The 19,477-nt window shown below is 41.4% G+C and overlaps 1 protein-coding gene across 1 annotated transcript; it reads left to right on the top strand.

The window, feature by feature from the left end:
• The first annotated feature begins 3,101 nt into the window (after positions 1-3,101).
• Positions 3,102-18,481, top strand: LOC103650606 (uncharacterized). The gene is made up of 12 exons (XM_020550908.1): positions 3,102-3,180; positions 6,318-6,341; positions 6,436-6,599; positions 6,980-7,441; positions 7,569-7,724; positions 8,738-8,797; positions 8,882-9,184; positions 9,285-9,448; positions 9,945-10,125; positions 10,205-10,330; positions 17,975-18,352; positions 18,443-18,481. Exons 1-12 carry the CDS (start codon positions 3,102-3,104, stop codon positions 18,479-18,481), a joined length of 2,136 nt encoding a protein of 711 aa, XP_020406497.1.
• Positions 18,482-19,477: the final 996 nt, after the last annotated feature.

Here is a 19,477-nt window from a genome sequence, read left to right as displayed (position 1 = left end):
AGAGTTTTACAACATTGTCAAAATAAGAAGTTGGGGTGTTACATTCACTGATCACAAGCACACCCTCCGTAGCTAATAAGTCAATCCAAGTGGCATGCCTAGATTGATCGCCTCTATCAGTCAGAGGTAGTAGAGCCGCATTTAGAAGAGATGACCACAACAACTATAGCGAATTTCCTGTCTCGACGTGTGTTGGTAGCCTAGATGACCATCCGTTATTGGTTTCCCGTGACGACAATTGTAGACATTCAATTGTCATTGGGAAAGACCTGGAGCTATCCACAGAGTTACCAGACTATGAGCTTGGCCCTCGTATAAGCATCCTTGTGAGGGGCTCTAATAACAAGGACTATGAGAAAGCTTGCATGTTTCTCAATACATCGGTAAAAATACCGAAGTTGTTAATGGAAAGTTTACATCTCTATCTCCATTTGGCTTTCACATTTATGTTATGTACCTCGGTCGTTTGCTTTACGTTTCCGATTTAGTTAAAAGGTTAAACCTAGGTTACATAACTATCTGTAGTAGATATAATAACACACTTAGTCATAACTACGGTTGCATGTACATAGATTATTTATTGTATATGTTTTCAACTAGGCAACCATATATGCCATAATCTTAAAAAAACGTCAGTGTACTGGCGGTTCTCAGTTACCCGACTGTACAAATAATTATTTGTACTAGCCCCTAGCACTGACGGTTCTGAAAAAACGCCAATGCAGATAGGTTCACATCCTTCCTCTATATAGCTTCTCTGTACTAGTGCAACAGTGATAAATGATTCAGTCTATTTGATCCACTTATTAGCCTAAAAATCTTTCATGTCCATCCATATTCCATAGATACTAGCTAGACACCATTAGTGCGTGCCTCTCCCCGTCGACCACATATGGGTATCATGGTGGTGCGCCGTGGCCACTCATAACACCACACCAGTCCTTTCGATCCGTTTCGTCCATACGATGCCTGCACCGATCGAGCATGGTCACTACTATCTTTGCCGAATCTTGAGCCTCCATCCACACACACTCTCTCAGTCATCAGCACACTCGGATCATGCATCGCCAACTTAACATCGCTAGCTGCCGGCCATTACAGTGTTCGTTCTTGGCCGCCACCTCTAAGCCCTTATATCTATTATATATATTAGATATATGCCCGTATGTTGCCATGAGACGAAAGAACGGCGTCTAAACTATAGATATAATTATCGTTTATTTCTAAACACTTATAAACATTTAGGTACGTGTGGTCTGATGGTTATCTCCAAATTTATTAAGTATATAAGGGAGTGTGGTTTCGAGTACTTGCTCTACAATATTATTTGCTCGCGGGCGCCGGACGTGTGGTGGGCTATAGGGTGAAGCCATGGTAATACTAGATTGATCACATTAGATTTTTAATAGAGTAGTATATATATATATATATATATATATATATATATATATATATATATATATATATATATATATATATATATATATATATATATATATATATATATAGGGAAGAGGTAATGGAAGCCCTGGGCTTCCGTTAGTGGGCGAAGCCCCAGCCAGGGAGACCGATCGGGTCGCGTTCGGCCCACTGGACGCCAGCCTGCGCCATTTATGCAAAGGATAACCACGTATCCCGTCTTACACGCGACATGCAATTACGCAACCATAAATATGTGTACAAATGTGCATAACTCATGCATAAATGGAATCTTTGCATGCCAGGAATCGCGCGCACGAATATTTGCATGTGCTAGACGTTTACGACTGCATAACGTTATGATACATGATAGCGTAAACCATGCAAACATTTAAAATCTCCCACCGGTTTTGAGATAAGGAAAGACGTGCTCTTCGTGCGCGTAAATAAAGGCGCAGTTACGGGAGAAAACAAATACGCACACATAAATATATGTAGTAATGTGCATAAATCATGCATAGAAGGGATATTTTGTACCTTGACTCACGGAAACGAATATTACCATGTGCACACCGTTTACGACTGCATAACGATGTGTAACATGATAGCATAAACCATGCATTATATAAATCTTGACCAGTTTGATATAAGGAAAGACGTGCTGCATAATCGCGTAAATAAAGGGACAGTTACGGTTCGAGGAGCATTAGTAGAAGGAAATAAATTTTAATTTACAGCCGCAGCTGCTCGGGCGGATTCCAGCGTAAAACGTGAGCTAAAACATCGTAAATGAGTACGAAATTTAGCGTAAATCATATATCTATTTTGTAACAGCAAACGAAGCCCAAAATTACGGCGTGAAAATCGCGTGCACCAATCGTGCGCGGGTTCTGGCTAGGGCAGATTCCGGCGTAAAACGTGAGCTAAAACATCGTAAATGAATACGAAATTTAGCGTAAATCCTATATTAGCTAAAACAGCGTAGATTGATCACGTTCGATCGTGCACAGATTTTGGCTTGGTCAAATTTCAGCGTAAAACGTGAACCAAACAGCGTAAATGGGTACAAATTTTATCGTACATCATCAATCTATTTCGTAACAACGAATGTGGCCTAAATTACGACGTCAAAATCGCGCTCCGATCGTGCTCGGGTTCTAGGTCAGGTGGATTTAAGCGTAAGACGTGATCCGAAACAGCGTAAATGGATACGAATTTTAGCGTAAATCAATGATCTGTTTTAAAACGACGAATGTGGAACTTGCTTTTTAGTGGAAGCGTAAAATGCAATAAGAAAGAACCCAAGACAAAATCTTTTTTTGCCGACCTATACATGCGACATGGGGGTGAATTAATAACTGAACGAATCCAAGACAAGAAAGAAAACGATGAAGCCATTTGCTGTTCCTGAATCTTGATCCGTCACGCTCACGCTCGGCCATGGAACTGAGGTCAGAAGAGTAGCCACTAGACAATACAGAGGGCACGGCGGTCAGAAGAACAAGAACTTGGACTTGGAGATGCATCTGAAGGGGAGCACGGTGCTGTTGGGCCAGAAGAAGCGGAGCTGGCACGCCAGGCGCGTCCACTGGTCGACGCCGATGATCCCCGCGACCTTCCATCGCATCCGGGCCTCCCCATCCACCCGGAACGGCACCACGCCGTCGCGGAGCGCAGACTCCATGGCGGCGCTGCCGGCGTCGCCCAGCGGGGCGCCCTGCGCGCGCGCCACGTACGCCAGCGAGAGGACGCCCCTGGCGGGCACGTGGAACGGGTAGGCGCAGAGCACCGCCAGCCCGCCCACACCGCCACGTACGACACGCGGGGCTGCAGCAGCAGCACCACCACAAGGACGGCCACGGCGCCCAGCAGCACCACGACCGCAAGCACCATGAACAGCACCACCGCCGCCCACTCCGCTGTGCCCGACCGGTGCCTCCTGAAGCTGTACCGACGCGGACGCTGAGGCTCCTCCTCGCGCCCCCTCCACGACCGCCAATCCGCCGGCTGGAGAGCGCCGCGGCGGCCGGGGCTCTCCTACTCACGGGCGCCTCCTTACACGCCCGAGGGAACCGCCGCCGCCGCTAAAACCTAATCTCTGGCGGCGTGGGGGTGTTTTTATAGTGACGGCGTGGGCCCGATTCACGTAATATGCACAGACTATATTTGCATAAACTGATACACACATCAGCATAACTCGTATTATAATTTAGCGTAAGCACATGTAGGTACAATAAGCTCAGGGCTCCAGTGCGGTCTGCACACCTGGTCAGGGCTTCCTGTAGTTAAATAGAGCCCAGGGCTCTAAATACTATATATATATATATATATAGTTTATCTATTAAGAGCCCTGGGCTCTATATAACTGTAGAGAGCCCCAGCCCACGTCCGATCACTTTTTACGCAAGCGAACTGATTTAGCGTAAACGTAAACCCATTTTAGCGTAAACAGAGTAACAACCGCGAGCCCTCGTTCCAGAAATAGCGGCTTAGGCCCACTTTCCACGTGGTCAACCATATCTTCCTTAGTCAACACATGTTTACGCTATTCCATTCTTCCGTTTATACATAATAGTGATTTAGCATAACTACTTCAGCCGACCCATGTTCCAGAAATAAAGGAATTGGCCCACTACTCCACTTCCCACGCGGTCAAACATTTCTATACCCTAACCCCCGCGCGGTCAACCTTCCTGGCCGACTCGCCGCGTTTCTTCAGGGGTCGCCAGGGCGATTCTTGTTCATCCGCCGCCGCCAGCGCGTTTCGCCGTCCTCCACCACCGCACGCCCTACATTAATCGTCGCCGCCGTTGACAGCATCGTCGAGCCGCTGCCGTTGTCAATCTTGCGCGCCCCACGTCACATTGGCTCACGTCCGCGGTCGCTATGTCGTCCGGATTCCAAGGTGCTCGAGTTGATTTTTTAAATTTATGCTTTACAATGCAACTTCCTAATCTCCTTCCCCCCTTCCGGCAGTGTGAATCACCTTCATTTGTCTCCGCGCGAACTCAACCCTAATCGGCGCCGCCGTTGACAGTGTCGTCGAGCCGGCCGCTGCTGTCAATCCTCCGCCACCGCGTCCCATAGGTATTTTACATGCCCACCAACGGTCTTCATTAATCTTACTGTTCTTGTGCGATTATGGTTCAGTTGTTTATCATAGAGCCTTTAGCTTTGATAAAGGTTCACGGACCTGTTGTTTTAGACTCATTGTATGCTCAAATTCTGTGGGTGAAGATATATGCAATGTTGTGAATTATACATTCCTTTATGAAGTAGGGTTGATATTTTGATGAGGAAACAAGTGTGCTGCGCATGACTTCATGCTACTATATATTATTCAAATAAACTGTAATGCATTTCACTTTTTATATACTTACTGGATCATATTTTTCACATAAATATGGTCATCAATCATGTCCAAATTAATCACTCAACAATCATAAACCACTACTTCATAACATTAGTAAACTAATAAGCACTGCCTACATTTATCTTTTGTGCTGCAGCTATATGAACATATATGTTCAACACCCAAAATGGAACTAAATCGACCATAAACCACAGAGAAAGAGAGAAACCTGCCATCTATCCACAGAGAAAGAAAAGGCAGGGATGAGAATGGTGTGTTTGCCCTCTTTAGTGGCTCTGAACAACAAGATACAATTCATTTTTTATCCTCTGTTCTGCATTTTTTTCAACATAGAGGCGGTTCTAGCAAACCAAACTAATCACTCAACAATCATAAACCGATCTTAGCACATAGCTAACAGCCACAAATCAAACCAATCCAAACTAGCTGAAAGCAAATGACTAGCTTGCGGTGACTTGGCCATATGTGCTTATGGCGCTGCGAATTTTTGCGAACACCTGTTTTTTGCTCACATAGGTCTTGCTGACATAATCATTTACAAAAAATACCGAGTTTTTTTCTATTATAACACTTGTTTTAACAGGTTTCTCCCTTATAGTATTTTTAATGTGACCTTCTCTATAGTAGTATTTACAAGTGCTATTACTCTTTAAAATAGTATTCTCACCTCTTTTTATTATTTCATTTTCCTTTATTTTTCCCTTCTCCTAAACTTACTGTATTGCCCCCAATCCCCATCACATTTGTTCGTTCGTTTCTTGATAGCATTCGGCGCCGCCAAATTTTTCTAATGTCTCTACCGTAATAGGGTGTAGCTTAATTGGCAATTCACATCTGTACGTTTGTTTCTTCACTTCACCGTGTGGATAGTATATGCCAACATCAAGAGCAGATCCCACCAATACATTGAATTCACAATAGTTAGTCACGTTTTAATTTCAATATTTCACCTCCATAAACTGATATATTTTCAGTATTGAGAATTAGAAACAAATATACTACTTGATGGATCAATCCAACATCTGCAACATTCTTTTATGCACAAATGTACTACATGGTTTTAAAACTATCACAGATTTACACTTTTCAGGAATGCAAAAACTATTTTATTTCCTGTCAAGAAACGAACGAACAGATGTGATGGGGACCAAGGGCAATACACTCAGTTTAGAAGAAGGGGAAAAATAAAGGAAAAAGAAATAATATTTGAACATCTGTTTGCATGTTTATTTAGTCATATATACATATTTATGTTGATGCTTATTAACTACTAATATTGCATAAATATACATTTTTCTTGAGTAAATATTGTTTCTATTATCAGTCTGTTGGTTTGCATATATGTATATGGCAATTTTTATAATGCAATGATATAATTTTTTTGATGTTTGACTGTGTTGACATTTATTTCGTTAGGGTCATAAAACACAATTAATGACATTTTTTCAATTAGTTCGTATAATCATTGGTGTATATGTTGTTCTAACTCAATGAAGCGCATATGTTTTACATTGTTCTTTTGCAGGCTGCTGCTTCAATAATGCGGAAGGTTGATCGACCCCCAACCAATCCGAAGCGTTTAATCATTGAGTCAAGTCAAGAATGTTTCAGTGTTGACATTCCATGCTCGACTGACATGGCAGACCCTACAAATACGCCGTCTGATGGTGATCCTCCGCAGCATAGAAAGACGGGTGTTGCAGTTGCTGCTAAAAACATTGCTATGCCTAATGTGGATGATGATGATGACTTTGAGCCACCCAAAAAGAAGTGCAATATCTCAATGGATGCCCCAAATAAGACGCAGGTGAGTTTACAACATTGCAGAAATTAATCGTTTCCAATATTTTAATCATGCATCTAATCTCAATACATATCTTATGTGCTGAAAGTTATAGCTTTCTACATTACATTAGCTCATTAATACAAAACAGTCATAGTACAAGGAACTTTGTATAAATAAGAAAGCATAAATTGTGATATTTAAGTATTCACATATTTATCCATCTATCTACCTTTTCATTTAAGAAGCTCAACATCAGATGCAACCCAGGAGATGTTCTTGCGTCCATTCAGATATTGAATGAAAGGCAACGTCAAGCTATAGTCAGAAAAGGATTTTCTAGTATTCTTGACATGACAATTGATGCAATTGGATGTCGAACACTTCTTTGTTGGCTCATGCAGAAGCTAGACCCCAGGGACATGACTCTTCGTATTGGTCCAGACAAAGAACTCAAAATCACCAAGCAGACTGTCCATCAGATATTGGGTCTTCCAAATTTGGGTGGTGGAAAGCCCCTTAATATTAATGAAGCGAACGCTGCGGCAACACTTCGGGCCTCATTGAATATTAGCAAGGATGAGTTTGTTATTTCAAAGCTCCAAGACAGATTGAGGCTAGGCCAGGATGATGATCTTTCTATCAGATGTTTTTTTCTCATTCTCTTCAACCGGCTGCTATTCCCAACAGCTAGCTGGTCTATTTCTTTCAATGAGGTTGTACTTACAGAAGAAATGGAGCGATTCCCTCAAATTGATTGGTGCCATCTAATTTTTAGTGACTTATGTGAGGCTGCCCAGAGATGGCACAACAGGAGCATTAACAATGTGTCGGCGACGATATATGGCTGTTCCATCATTGTTCTTGTAAGTTTCAAAATTAATTTGTCAAATCTTTTATTAGATTATTCATTTGCAATTTGAAAATACATAGACATATTATGTGTTTACGTTCATTTGTATATGACTCTCATGAAATATTTATATTATGTAGCTGTATTATTTGGATCATTTGCATCATGCTGCTGCTCCAAACAACAAAAATGGCACTCCACGCATAAAGTATTTTAATAAGAATATTATAAGGGCATTGTCAATGGCCGATAAGCGGAAGCCTCGCCAGGGTGGTGAACCATTTGGTGTTTGCCCTGTGAGTCTTCATTTCTTCTATCATATTTTTCCTGTTCTTTATAACAATGTTATTTACAACTAGTTACAAACCAATTATTTTAGTAGTCATATAACGATATCAATTCATGCCATGCGTCAATCCATATACACAATTATTAATTTTGATTCTGTTTCATTAGTTTCGTAGCCTATTAGTTAGCATGTACCTTTGAACCCAAAATGTGCATTATGTCTTTACACTCAAACCTGACATAGTACAAGTTATAAAAGATTAAGTAGCCCTTTCTGAAAAAATAACTCTATGGTTGGGTTACCAAGTTGATCCAAAGTAATAATTTTTGGGAGCACCATTTATGATTAACTTTGCCTTAGATATTATATAATTACCCTCTACTACTACTGCATGGATTTGCTTGACTCATCTTACTGGCTGTTATTGCGCATTCTTGCATTTTCTTTGTAAAGTAAATATTCTGATCAAAATCGAGCCATGAACAGTACTGCAAATGGGTGTGGTGAGGGACTATTTGTCTGTTTGATTGGGATCTGCCAGGCATTGATCATGACCCCAAGCAGATGAAATTGTGCGCCTGGGAGCACTACTTGTGCCTGGCAGGTTTCCTAGGGATCCCAAGCAAACAGCCACTAAAAGTATATATTCATGTCGAAATGTTTGCTTGCGTTCACTATAATATGCCTGGCAGGTTTCCTAGGGATCCCAAGCAAACAGCCACTGAAAGTATATATTCATGTCGAAATGTTTGCTTGCGTTTACTATAATATGGCTCCCTATCAAATCTAAATTACATTTACAATGTCCTGATAAATAAGAGGTGTCAGGATTGCTATCCTTGTATATGGAAGCTGAAACTTGCAGTATGCATGGCTGGATGGTTTGAAATATAGTTTGTGGTCTTCTTTTCTTTCTTAGTTGGAATACACATCTTGATTTTAGTAGTCATATAACGATATCAATTCATGCCATGTGTCAATCCATATACATAATTATTAATTTTGATTCTGTTTCATCAGTTTCGTAGCAGCAGTGAGACATGTTACGTCTCAAAATCGCCAACTACTTGCCAGATTGAGGTTAGGTCATATACCCACTATGATCTTTGTTTGTCTGTTGCTTTACCATACTTATCATATCATTATTATCTTTTTTTACTTCAGTTTCCTATGAGGCCAGAAACTTTTGATGAAGACCCAAATCAACATGATCGACTTCCCAATATAATCATCCAACTCCCTCTTATGCAAGACTTGATGGCAAATAAGATTCAGATGCTTCCTGTACATCAACGCCAGAAGTTCCAAGCTACGTTGATTGATTATGACTTAGAGGTTGGCAAAATATTTGCCTCTATCAAGCAATGTTTGAATACTATTGGTACAAAGCATTCCAATCTAGCTGCTACATTTGGAGAATTGATTGATGAGGTTCTTTGGGCCGATGAATCTGTTACACCAAATACTGTTAGTATTTAAGCTTTACTTATATATCTTTTCTGTCTTGATATCTTGCATTTCATGTTTACATATTATGATTAACGTATACTTCATATTTTTTGTGCAGCAAGGTCAGACAGTGGTAGGTGTCACAGTTGACAATGATTCTGGACCAGTATTTGACAAGACTCCTATTGGGAGTGTTTCTGCACCAGGTCTCTTCTTATCTGAATTAGAATGTGCTCGCGCTCTTCGGGCATACTTGTGTTCTAAGTTCATTGAATTGGACAGGTACATAATTTTCAATTTGTTTGACTTGGCATAATTTTTAATTTTTTTAATTCTGATTGAACAACATCGTGGCAATGGTATTGATACTATTAAGTTTTATTCAATCTTTGTACCCAAATATTTAGCATTGAATAGAAGCGAAAGGAAAATAGCTATACACATGACTGAACTTTGAGTTGTAGCTTCTATAGAACATTACCTTGAGCATCCACTTTCCTTCTGTCAGCTCCAACAGCAGGCTGTGCCAGACAATCAAAAGTCAAAAACAACAAGTTTACATAAAAGAGAAAAACAGAAAATTGAAATACTAGAATTCCCATTATTATGTCTGAGAGAGGGTGGTCAAGTTGCATATTATGTAATTTTGTATCTCATTATTCCCATATAGTACCTTCAATTCAATGGTCAAGTTTCATATATATTATGTAATTTTATATCTCATTTATACAAATAACATGTGTTTCTATTGTTGTATGTTCAATCTTTTCTTATGTAGAAATATAATTGACTTTGGTGAACATCGCGCCAATTGTTGTGACATACAACAATCTTTTGCTGATGGCGCATGTCTCGACAACGTGTTTATGCAATGTTTCATTGAGTGTGTCTGCGATGACTGGTCTAAACATATTCCTCCACTCAATGCTCACCAGCTCATTCTAGATGTTAATGTTGGGGTATGACTTCTACATTTATACCTCTTTTTTAAATGCATATCTTTAATGGAAATTACATAATACTTCTCTATCCTATTAGGCTATATTGAACTTTGAGGAGCAGGAGCAACATAGTAAGTCTCCTCGTCCATTTGACCCTTCAGTTTTGGAGAGTTACCTATTGAAGACACTGCCTTCTTTCAAGCAGCTGGATGACTACAAATCAGTTAATTTCTGTTCCTTCACCCTTCACACTCTCACCTCATTTTGCTGCATTTAAATTTTAATCCAATCATCCATATCAACCTTAGTGTTGGGGACTTGTTCTCAAATGCTAAGAGTTAAGAACAAGGCAACATAAAAAATGTTAAGTGTTAAAGTCCTTCGTCCTTCGAAGCATTATGTCCCTTCGGGAAATAATGAGTTTCGGACGAAGGTCATAAGAGACATACCTTCGTAAACATAACAAGTAATGACGAAGGATTCATATAAAGCATGAAATATAATATAAGCATCATCATAGAATCATTTCCATTTTATTAACATGGAAAAATAGAAATGATTTCAAATTACAAATGTACCTTCGGTCCTGAGAGAAGATAAAAAGTACAAGCGTGACGCAAAAACAAATGCCAAGTCAGCGTGAACAGTACGGGAGTACTGTTCATCTATTTATAGACGCGGGACGCAGCCCACGTAAAATTACATTTATGTCCATTACATTTGTCAATGACTTATGGAAATCTGACAAGGTCCACGTAGTCTTTTCATCTTTAAGTCGGTTCCCCTCTCTGCTATCGCGACGAAGCTTCCCTGCGCACAGCTTCGGCTGTGCACCATCCTTCGTGGAGCTTGGTAATCAGCCCGTCCTTCGTCTGGTTCAGGCTTCGTCCTGACCGCACTTCATGTTCGTAATTCTGAGTCCGAAGGTACCTGTTCACATAATCCACTTGGAAAACATTGTCAAATCATGTTTTTGAGGACCTTCGGAGGACGAAGGCCCCCAACAGTAGCCCCTCGCAATATTAATTTGTTTGAAATAATAAATTCAGATTGCGATATGAACGAAGGCTTTATGCCGAAGGTCCGAAAAAACACCTTCCCTTTGCTAGAATAGCAACATTCAATGACAAGTGGGGTCTTTCAACTTTCAACGCATCAAGCGTATAAATACGGCCATACCGCAAACTTATTTTGCACGCTTTCTGGCCAACCACTCCTGCTCACTCATTTTTTAGCTCTTGTGCACTGTGATCTGCTAAGTTTTTAGCTTTGAAGCTTCGGCTTTTAAAAACAGTTTTTTAGTGTTTCCGAAGATGTCTGAAGCTGCTAAGAAGGCTGCTGCTGAGATGAAGCTGAGTCTTGATGAAGAGAAGAACTTAGGGTTTCTTATAGCAATGTCGAAGACCAACACAGAAAAGATCACCAGGGAAATTCTGGAAGGGCTGTCTGAAGATACTGGTGACAGTGAAAGTTATGATGTGGACAGCGGTGGCGAAGACTCCGAAGATCGCCCCTGGCGACCAAGCCATTCAGTTTATGGTAAATCAACTATCAAAGAGAATCATCTTGTTAATATGAGAGGAAGGTATTTCCGGGATCTGTCCATTGTGAGGGCGGACGAAGGGGAAAAAACTTGTCCACACCCTGAAGAAAATGAAGTTGTGGTGTATCGAAGCTTTTTGAAAGCTGGATTGCGATTCCCCTTGAGCAGCTTCATCGTGGAGGTGTTGAAAATCTTCGAAGTCTATCTTCATCAACTTACTCCCGAGGCAATTATAAGGCTAAATATCTTCGTGTGGGCCGCGAGAAGCCAAGGTCTGAAGCCTGACGCAAGAAGCTTCTGTAATGTTCATGAATTATTATATGAAACAAAGCCTTGGGGCAAAGAACAGTACCATAACAACTTTGGCTGCTACAGCTTCGTCTCTCGGTCCGGGGCAAGCTGTCCCGTACCAACCTTTCGGAAGAGATGGCCCGGGGATTGGATGACAGAATGGTTTTATGTGAAGAATGACTTATCAGCACGAGAAGACATCAAAGGTATAATTATGCGTCCTATTTGGCAAAGCTTCGGCCTTCGGAGGCCGAAGGTTGAAATGAACGAAGCCGCCGAAGAGTGCCAAAGAGCCTTCGGCGTTGTCTGCTCTTTTATAGGAACAAGGGACTTAGTACAAGAGCATATTGCCTTCAGGGTGTGGCCGCTTGCGGAGAAATGGGGAATGCCACAAGAAACCGTTAAAGAGGCCGACGAAGGTGGACTTGTCAGGTTTAAGTACACTTTTAAATTTGAAGATAAATTTATTGAGCCAGACGATGAGTGGTTGAAAAGCATTGACAATTTAAGTGATGAGCTGCTTGGGACATACTCGAAGGCCGAAGATACTGCAATGTCAGCAGCCTTCGGAGGCCGAAAAAAGAAAAGGCTGAATCGGGTATTTGATGCCATCGGGTTTGTCTACCCTGACTATTGCTACCCCATTCGAAGGCAGAAGAGAAAAAATACAACCTCTGCAAAAGAAGAAACTGCAGCTGCTCCTAGCGAGCCAGAACCGAAAAGGAAAAAGATAAAGGTTCTTACTTATCGACCGCGTTATATTGAACCAGCTTCGGTGCCTGAGTTTGCCGGAGAGACTTCTTCGGCCACCGAAGCTGAAAAACCAGCCGAGCCAACTTTGCTGCCAGAAGTCACAGAAACAGCCGAAATACCAACGAAGACAAAATTGGAGCAATCAAAAATTTTGTTACCAGAAACGAAAGAGAAGGCCGAAGCGCCATTCACAGAAAAAATGGAAGAGGTAAAGGAAGCAACCGAGGACTCCAAAACATCAGAAGTTTTGAGTCCTGTGGCAAACATTGAAACAGTAAGTAATCAAAAAGTGCCAGCAGTGACTCCGAAAAGAAGGAGAATGGCTAATGTGCTAGATGTGCTGGAAACGATCAAATCTTCAAGCACCCCTCCGAAGAAGGCTGCCGTCACTCCTGAAACAACAGTCGAAGCTTCGGGTTCTAAAGCTCCAGAGCAAGATACTGAAGCCGAAGCTGGGCCCTCAGGGCCCTCAAAGGCAAAAACCTTGGAAAGTGAGGCAGAAAAAATAACAAAGCCAACTTTTGCTGAAGGAACTGGTGTTGTTACCCCCGAAGCATCCAAAATTCGTGATTATATTTTTCGTCATGCTTCGGGGAAAAAATTAACAGAAAAAGAAGAACAAGAGGCCCAACACTATGCCCAAAAGTTGAAATATCCAAAGGGGGCGTTGATATTTAATGGCAGTGGAGAAGAAGATTTCTTGTATTGCCTCCCCGACAGCAAGGAGATTTCTGTCTGTCGGGAGATGAGCAGAAGCTTCGGATTTCCAACTTTAGAAGACGGACTTTCGGTGCTGTCAAAGAACGATCTGGCTGACAGCCTAGCTTACAACAGTTTAAAGGTGCGACAAATGGAATTCTTATATTTTTGTTGAATTCAAAATTTTCCGTTTGTTTAAAACTATTGACACAGACATATTCCTGTCTGCAGGGCCTGATACTCAGCAATGCCCTCAGAGCACAGAAAGATGCTGAGGACGAAGGATGTACTATAGCCCTGAGCAACCTTCGTTCCGAAGTAACTGAACTGAGGAACGAAGGTCTCGAAAAAGACAAAATATTATACTCATTGATAGATAAAATAAAGGAGGACGAAGCTGCTTTCAAAAGTCAAGCTGAAGCTCAGAAACGCGAAATTGAAGACCTTCGGAAACAACTGGCCAGAGCCAAAGAAGAACGTATACTTGAAGAAACAAAGCGTGAACTCAGCGATCAATGGGCAGATCATCTAGAAGTGACTGTTGAAGAGCTTCGTTCGTCCAAAAAGAAATGCTACAATAAATCTGTAGATTGTGTTAAAAAATTAAAGGCTAGCTTCGCCAAAGTCGGCGCATTCTCAAGTGAAGAAAATTTTTTGAGGGGCAAACCCGAAAGTGTCATTGAATGGATTGACCACGAAGCTGAAGCCTTCGAAGAAATTTTAAATAGCCGAGGAGATATATGTGCCTTCTCTGGCGCCAGAGGGATTGCCACCATTTTAGAGAAGAAGGGCTGTGAGCATGTGAAAATTTTAGCACAGTCCGAAGCTGCTTTGTCCTTTGAAGATACAAAAGATCCCTCGGCCGAAGCTAGCATAATTGGTGGAAAGTTTTTTACTGATATCTGGGATAACGGTGGCCGAGAAATGGCAAGAGAAATTATTCAGAGAAGTGAAAAGGGCATCCATGATGCTAGAGAAGTGGCTAAGGCTGCTAAAAAGAGCACAGAGCCCGAAGGTCAATTAGGTACTAAATAATAGTTTTTACCGTGTTGTAATCTTTAGGCTTTTAAGATCTGTTTGCGATTTGTAATAGTAATGTAGTCGTGTCCCGTCCTCACTCAGATCCTACTCAAGCATCTTCGGGCCCTCAGCCTAAAGATGACGACGAAATTAAAAAGATGGCCGAAGCTATCATGGATCAGGTTGTCGATCGACTGCTGAACGAAGCTGCAGAGATAGTACTTAGGGAAGACTAAGTGCTATTGCAAAAAACATTTGATATATGATTTGTGTAATATTCTGTAATCCTGTATGTAATATACTTGTTTTATGATTCAATTCTTTACGATGCATGAAACTTTAAACACGTACCATTTTTGAGTCTTCGACGAAAAAACACCTTCCCTTCTTTTCATGCTTCGTGAAGAAGAATTTATCATTTATCACGACAATATCCATAGTGTTCTGATAAGAAATATCCAAGCTTCGTAAAAATAATCTCCGAAGCTATACCTCGAAAATCAATATTGTTTCTCCCTGTAACTTGGCATGATTTGCCCCTTTTCAAAGCATTTTCCGAAGATCGATAACATGCCCCCTTCTTGTGCCACATGCAGCATGATGTATGATGATTATGCTATGCAAAATGATGTGATGATGTTATGTTATGCAAAATGATATTTTGTGCCGAAGATACACACATTCCTGCAATGGAGCACAATCTTTTGTATCAATACTGACTTTTTCATTATAAGCCTCCCTTAGGAGCTTCTTCGCCTTTTACTTCAGCGGAATCAGCGTTTATTTTTCGCTGTAAGTTCTGCATCCCCTTAGGAACGTCTTTGGAACTTCTTCGCCTTTTACTTAGGCGGTATAAGCTCTGCATTCCCTTAGGAACGTCTTTGGAGCTTCTTCGCCTTTTACTTAGGCGGTATCAGCGTTGACTTTTCGCTGTATGCTCTGCATTCCTTTTGGAACGACTTTGGAGCAGAAAACATACACTGCGCTCCCTTCGGAACGACTTTTTGTGACTTCGTCAGACTTACTCTGCGTTCCTTAGAACGACTTTTTGTTGCTTCGAAGGATTTTCGATAGTCCGAAGGTCCTTTTTATTATCACAAACCTGTGAAGAAAACATATTTTTCTTGTAGGAATCAACGAAACTAATTACATGAAACCTAAACAATGTCCTTTATTAGAAAAAATAAAACTGAATGAAAAAGATTGCTATTAAGGTAGGATATTTGTCAATAGATGTGTTTTGACTCTGGCACGGTGCTGTTGACCGTGCGAGCTTCGGACTGTTCTCTGAAGTCCCTTTGATGTGGAGCATATTGGCTCCCTTCTGGCTGCTGGCCTTGTTGCAACGGGGGTGGAGGCGGGGGCTGTTGCCAGGAAGCTGAAGGCTGACTTGCCGAAGCAGCAGAGACTACAGGATGGTTGCCCACATATTCTGGGATGTAGGGCGAATGATACGAAGCAGTGTGCATGACCTGCTTCGGCTGAGCCTGTTGCGCGGCAGCTTCGGCTATCTCTTTTTGCTTCTGAATGGTAACATGACACATCCTGGTAGTATGACCTTTGTTTTCACCACAGAATAAGCAAAATATTCTTCTGGGTTGATCCCCGAATCTTCCACCGAAGCACCTGGCGCCTCTGCCTCTTGGAGCTGGTGGTCGAAAGGAGCTTTGCTGTTGCCCCGAAGTCTGTGAGGAGTACTGTGGCCTTTGCTGCTGGTTCCCCTTATCATCATTTTGATTGGAATTATGAATTGATCTGACATGCTTCGGATAGAATTTTCCTCCGAAGCCCCTGGTCATCTCAGAAAATCTGAAGGCCTCCTCCCTTCTTTGGCGAAAATCATTGTCAGCTCGAATATATTCATCCATCTTCTGGAGCAGCTTCTCCAGCGTTTGTGGTGGCTTCCTGGCAAAATACTGCGCTGATGGCCCTGGCCGAAGCCCCTTGATCATGGCCTCAATGACAATCTCATTGGGCACTGTCGGCGCCTGTGCCCTTAGACGCAGAAACCTTCGGACATATGCCTGAAGGTATTCTTCGTGGTCCTGAGTGCACTGGAACAGAGCCTGAGCAGTGACCGGCTTCGTCTGAAATCCTTGAAAACTGGTTAACAACAAATCCTTCAGCTTCTGCCATGAAGTGATCGTTCCTGGTCGAAGGGAGGAATACCAGGTTTGAGCAACACTTCTGACAGCCATAACGAAAGATTTGGCCATGACTGAAGCATTGCCACCGTACGAAGACACTGTTGCTTCGTAGCTCATCAAGAACTGCTTCGGGTCTGAATGGCCATCAAATACGGGGAGCTGAGGCGGCTTGTAGGACGGAGGCCAAGGTGTAGCCTGTAACTCAGCGGACAGGGGAGAAGTATCATCAAAAACAAAATTCCCACGATGGAAATTGTCATACCAGTCGTCTTCGTTGTGAAAGCCCTCCTGATGAAGGTCTTGATGCTGAGGCCTTCGGTGTTGCTCATCCTGAGCAAGATGACGAACTTCTTCAGAGGCTTCATCTATCTGCCTCTGCAGTTCAGCTAGCCTGGCCATCTTCTCCTTCCTGCGTTGAACCTGCTGCTGAAGGATTTCCAGATTCTGAATCTCCTGATCTAGATCAACCTCCGGATGTGTTGGACTGGTAGCCTTCCTCTTCTGGCTTCGTGCCTCTCTGAGAGAAAGGACGTCTTGATTGGGGTCCAGCGGCTGCAGCGTGCCAGCCCCTGGTGCTGAAGCCTTCTTCGGCAGCATGACGAAGCTGATGCTTGCCGAAGGTGTCGAAAAGCTCAGGAAATGGAAGTGAGTTCACCGGAGGTGGGCGCCAATGTTGGGGACTTGTTCTCAAATGCTAAGAGTTAAGAACAAGGCAACATAAAAAATGTTAAGTGTTAAAGTCCTTCGTCCTTCGAAGCATTATGTCCCTTCGGGAAATAATGAGTTTCGGACGAAGGTCATAAGAGACATACCTTCGTAAACATAACAAGTAATGACGAAGGATTCATATAAAGCATGAAATATAATATAAGCATCATCATAGAATCATTTCCATTTTATTAACATGGAAAAATAGAAATGATTTCAAATTACAAATGTACCTTCGGTCCTGAGAGAAGATAAAAAGTACAAGCGTGACGCAAAAACAAATGCCAAGTCAGCGTGAACAGTACGGGAGTACTGTTCATCTATTTATAGACGCGGGACGCAGCCCACGTAAAATTACATTTATGTCCATTACATTTGTCAATGACTTATGGAAATCTGACAAGGTCCACGTAGTCTTTTCATCTTTAAGTCGGTTCCCCTCTCTGCTATCGCGACGAAGCTTCCCTGCGCACAGCTTCGGCTGTGCACCATCCTTCGTGGAGCTTGGTAATCAGCCCGTCCTTCGTCTGGTTCAGGCTTCGTCCTGACCGCACTTCATGTTCGTAATTCTGAGTCCGAAGGTACCTGTTCACATAATCCACTTGGAAAACATTGTCAAATCATGTTTTTGAGGACCTTCGGAGGACGAAGGCCCCCAACACTTAGTGTATTCAACATATGTTATTTCCATTTTGTGTGCATGTAGATAATGGTACCCATGCTATGTTCTGGACATTGGACATTGTATGTTGTTAATCTTCAGATTGGACGCATACATGTGTTAGATTCCAACCCTTATGGACCAGAGATGGGTGGGACTATCTGGAAAAATTACCATTGTATACCTATAGATTTGGGTGATAGGAAGGTTTCATGGGCCAGGTTAATGATGAGTAGGCTCAATCTAGCTATTCAAAATGCTCGACCAAGATCAGCTCTCCCTGCTTTTTTGAAGTACCCTATTGAACTCATGAATAACTGCCCAACAATGAAATTGGGGTCTAATGATTGTGGATTCTTTATCATGAGATATATGCAGAACTACGACTACATGGTTGGAGCTATGAATGCAGTCATTGATCCGGTACATAATACATATATAGTATTTTTGTTGTTATGAGATAATGTATGTATAGTTATGTCTAACTCACCTTTTCCTTATATTTGTTTGCAGGATAATTCAGAGGACATTTGCTCTCTTGTACTGCATTAGCTAATATTCCATCGACTAAATAGAAACAGCTACGTGGTTTCCCATCTGGATAGATTCAAGTTCTCTCAGTAGTAGCCTAGTATAGTTTACTATCTTAATATTAGTATGAACATCATGGTCTGATGGCTTTTGGTGGCTTCAAGTTATCTCAGTTCTAGCTTAGTTTAGGGTAGTGTCACTGAATGGTGTTCATGTAAATATTGGTCTGTTGGCTTATGTTAGGATTCAGATAATACTTATGTCCATATGCAGCTCTTAGCAAACTCTTATATATATCGTACCAGATATGTTTTAGATGGTTATATTTATATATGATAGTTCTGCACTTTATTATTTGTCTTATGGTTTTTATATCTTATTCAGTGATGTTCTTCAATGCATCGGATGTTTTATTCCGTTATCTACTGTACGTTCCTGATTATCCAGTGCCAATGTGCTTCCTTTCTAAGTTCATTTATGCAGTCTTTTCAGTTATTCTCTGTATTGATTATGCAAAAACCTGATACTGTTTATGCATATTACTGAACATGTTTATGCTTTTTTGTATACTTATTTACTTTATGCGCCTATTTATCCAGCTTCATTGTGCTGCTTATCTTTGATCAGTTCTGTTCAATATTTTCAATAATTCCTTGTATTGACTATGCAAAAAATCCGATAATGTTTATGCATATAACTGAACATGTTTACTTTGTTTTATGTACTTATTTACTGAATGCGCATGTTTATCCAGTGTTAATGTGCTGCCTATCTTTGTTCAGTTATGCATAAATCTGATACTGTTTATGCATATAACTGAACATGTTTACGCTTATTCATTTAGTTTTTTCGTTTGGCGCCAGCCCCTACATATTGACTTCATTTCGCCGGATATTTGATTCTTTCAACATAAATACTGTACGAGATGCAGTGAATATATGATTATATAGCCAAACAAATCCATCAGTAGCATAGCTCATAACAAATAATTACGTCGCATTAATAGATCTATTCCAT

Source organism: Zea mays, chromosome 3 (genome assembly GCF_902167145.1).
Source record: "Zea mays cultivar B73 chromosome 3, Zm-B73-REFERENCE-NAM-5.0, whole genome shotgun sequence".
NCBI lineage: Eukaryota > Viridiplantae > Streptophyta > Magnoliopsida > Poales > Poaceae > Zea > Zea mays.
Note: the sequence above shows the minus strand (reverse complement) of the source record. Positions and strands in the feature narration are given on the sequence as shown.

Excerpts from the sequence above, each read along its gene's own strand:
- LOC103650606 (XM_020550908.1), top strand. The coding sequence starts at position 3,102 with ATGGCGGCGCTGCCGGCGTCGCCCAGCGGGGCGCCCTGCGCGCGCGCC. Across the intron at positions 6,600-6,979 it reads ATGCCCCAAATAAGACGCAG|AAGCTAGACCCCAGGGACAT; the intron begins GTGAGTTTACAA and ends TGGCTCATGCAG. Across the intron at positions 7,442-7,568 it reads GCTGTTCCATCATTGTTCTT|CTGTATTATTTGGATCATTT; the intron begins GTAAGTTTCAAA and ends TATATTATGTAG.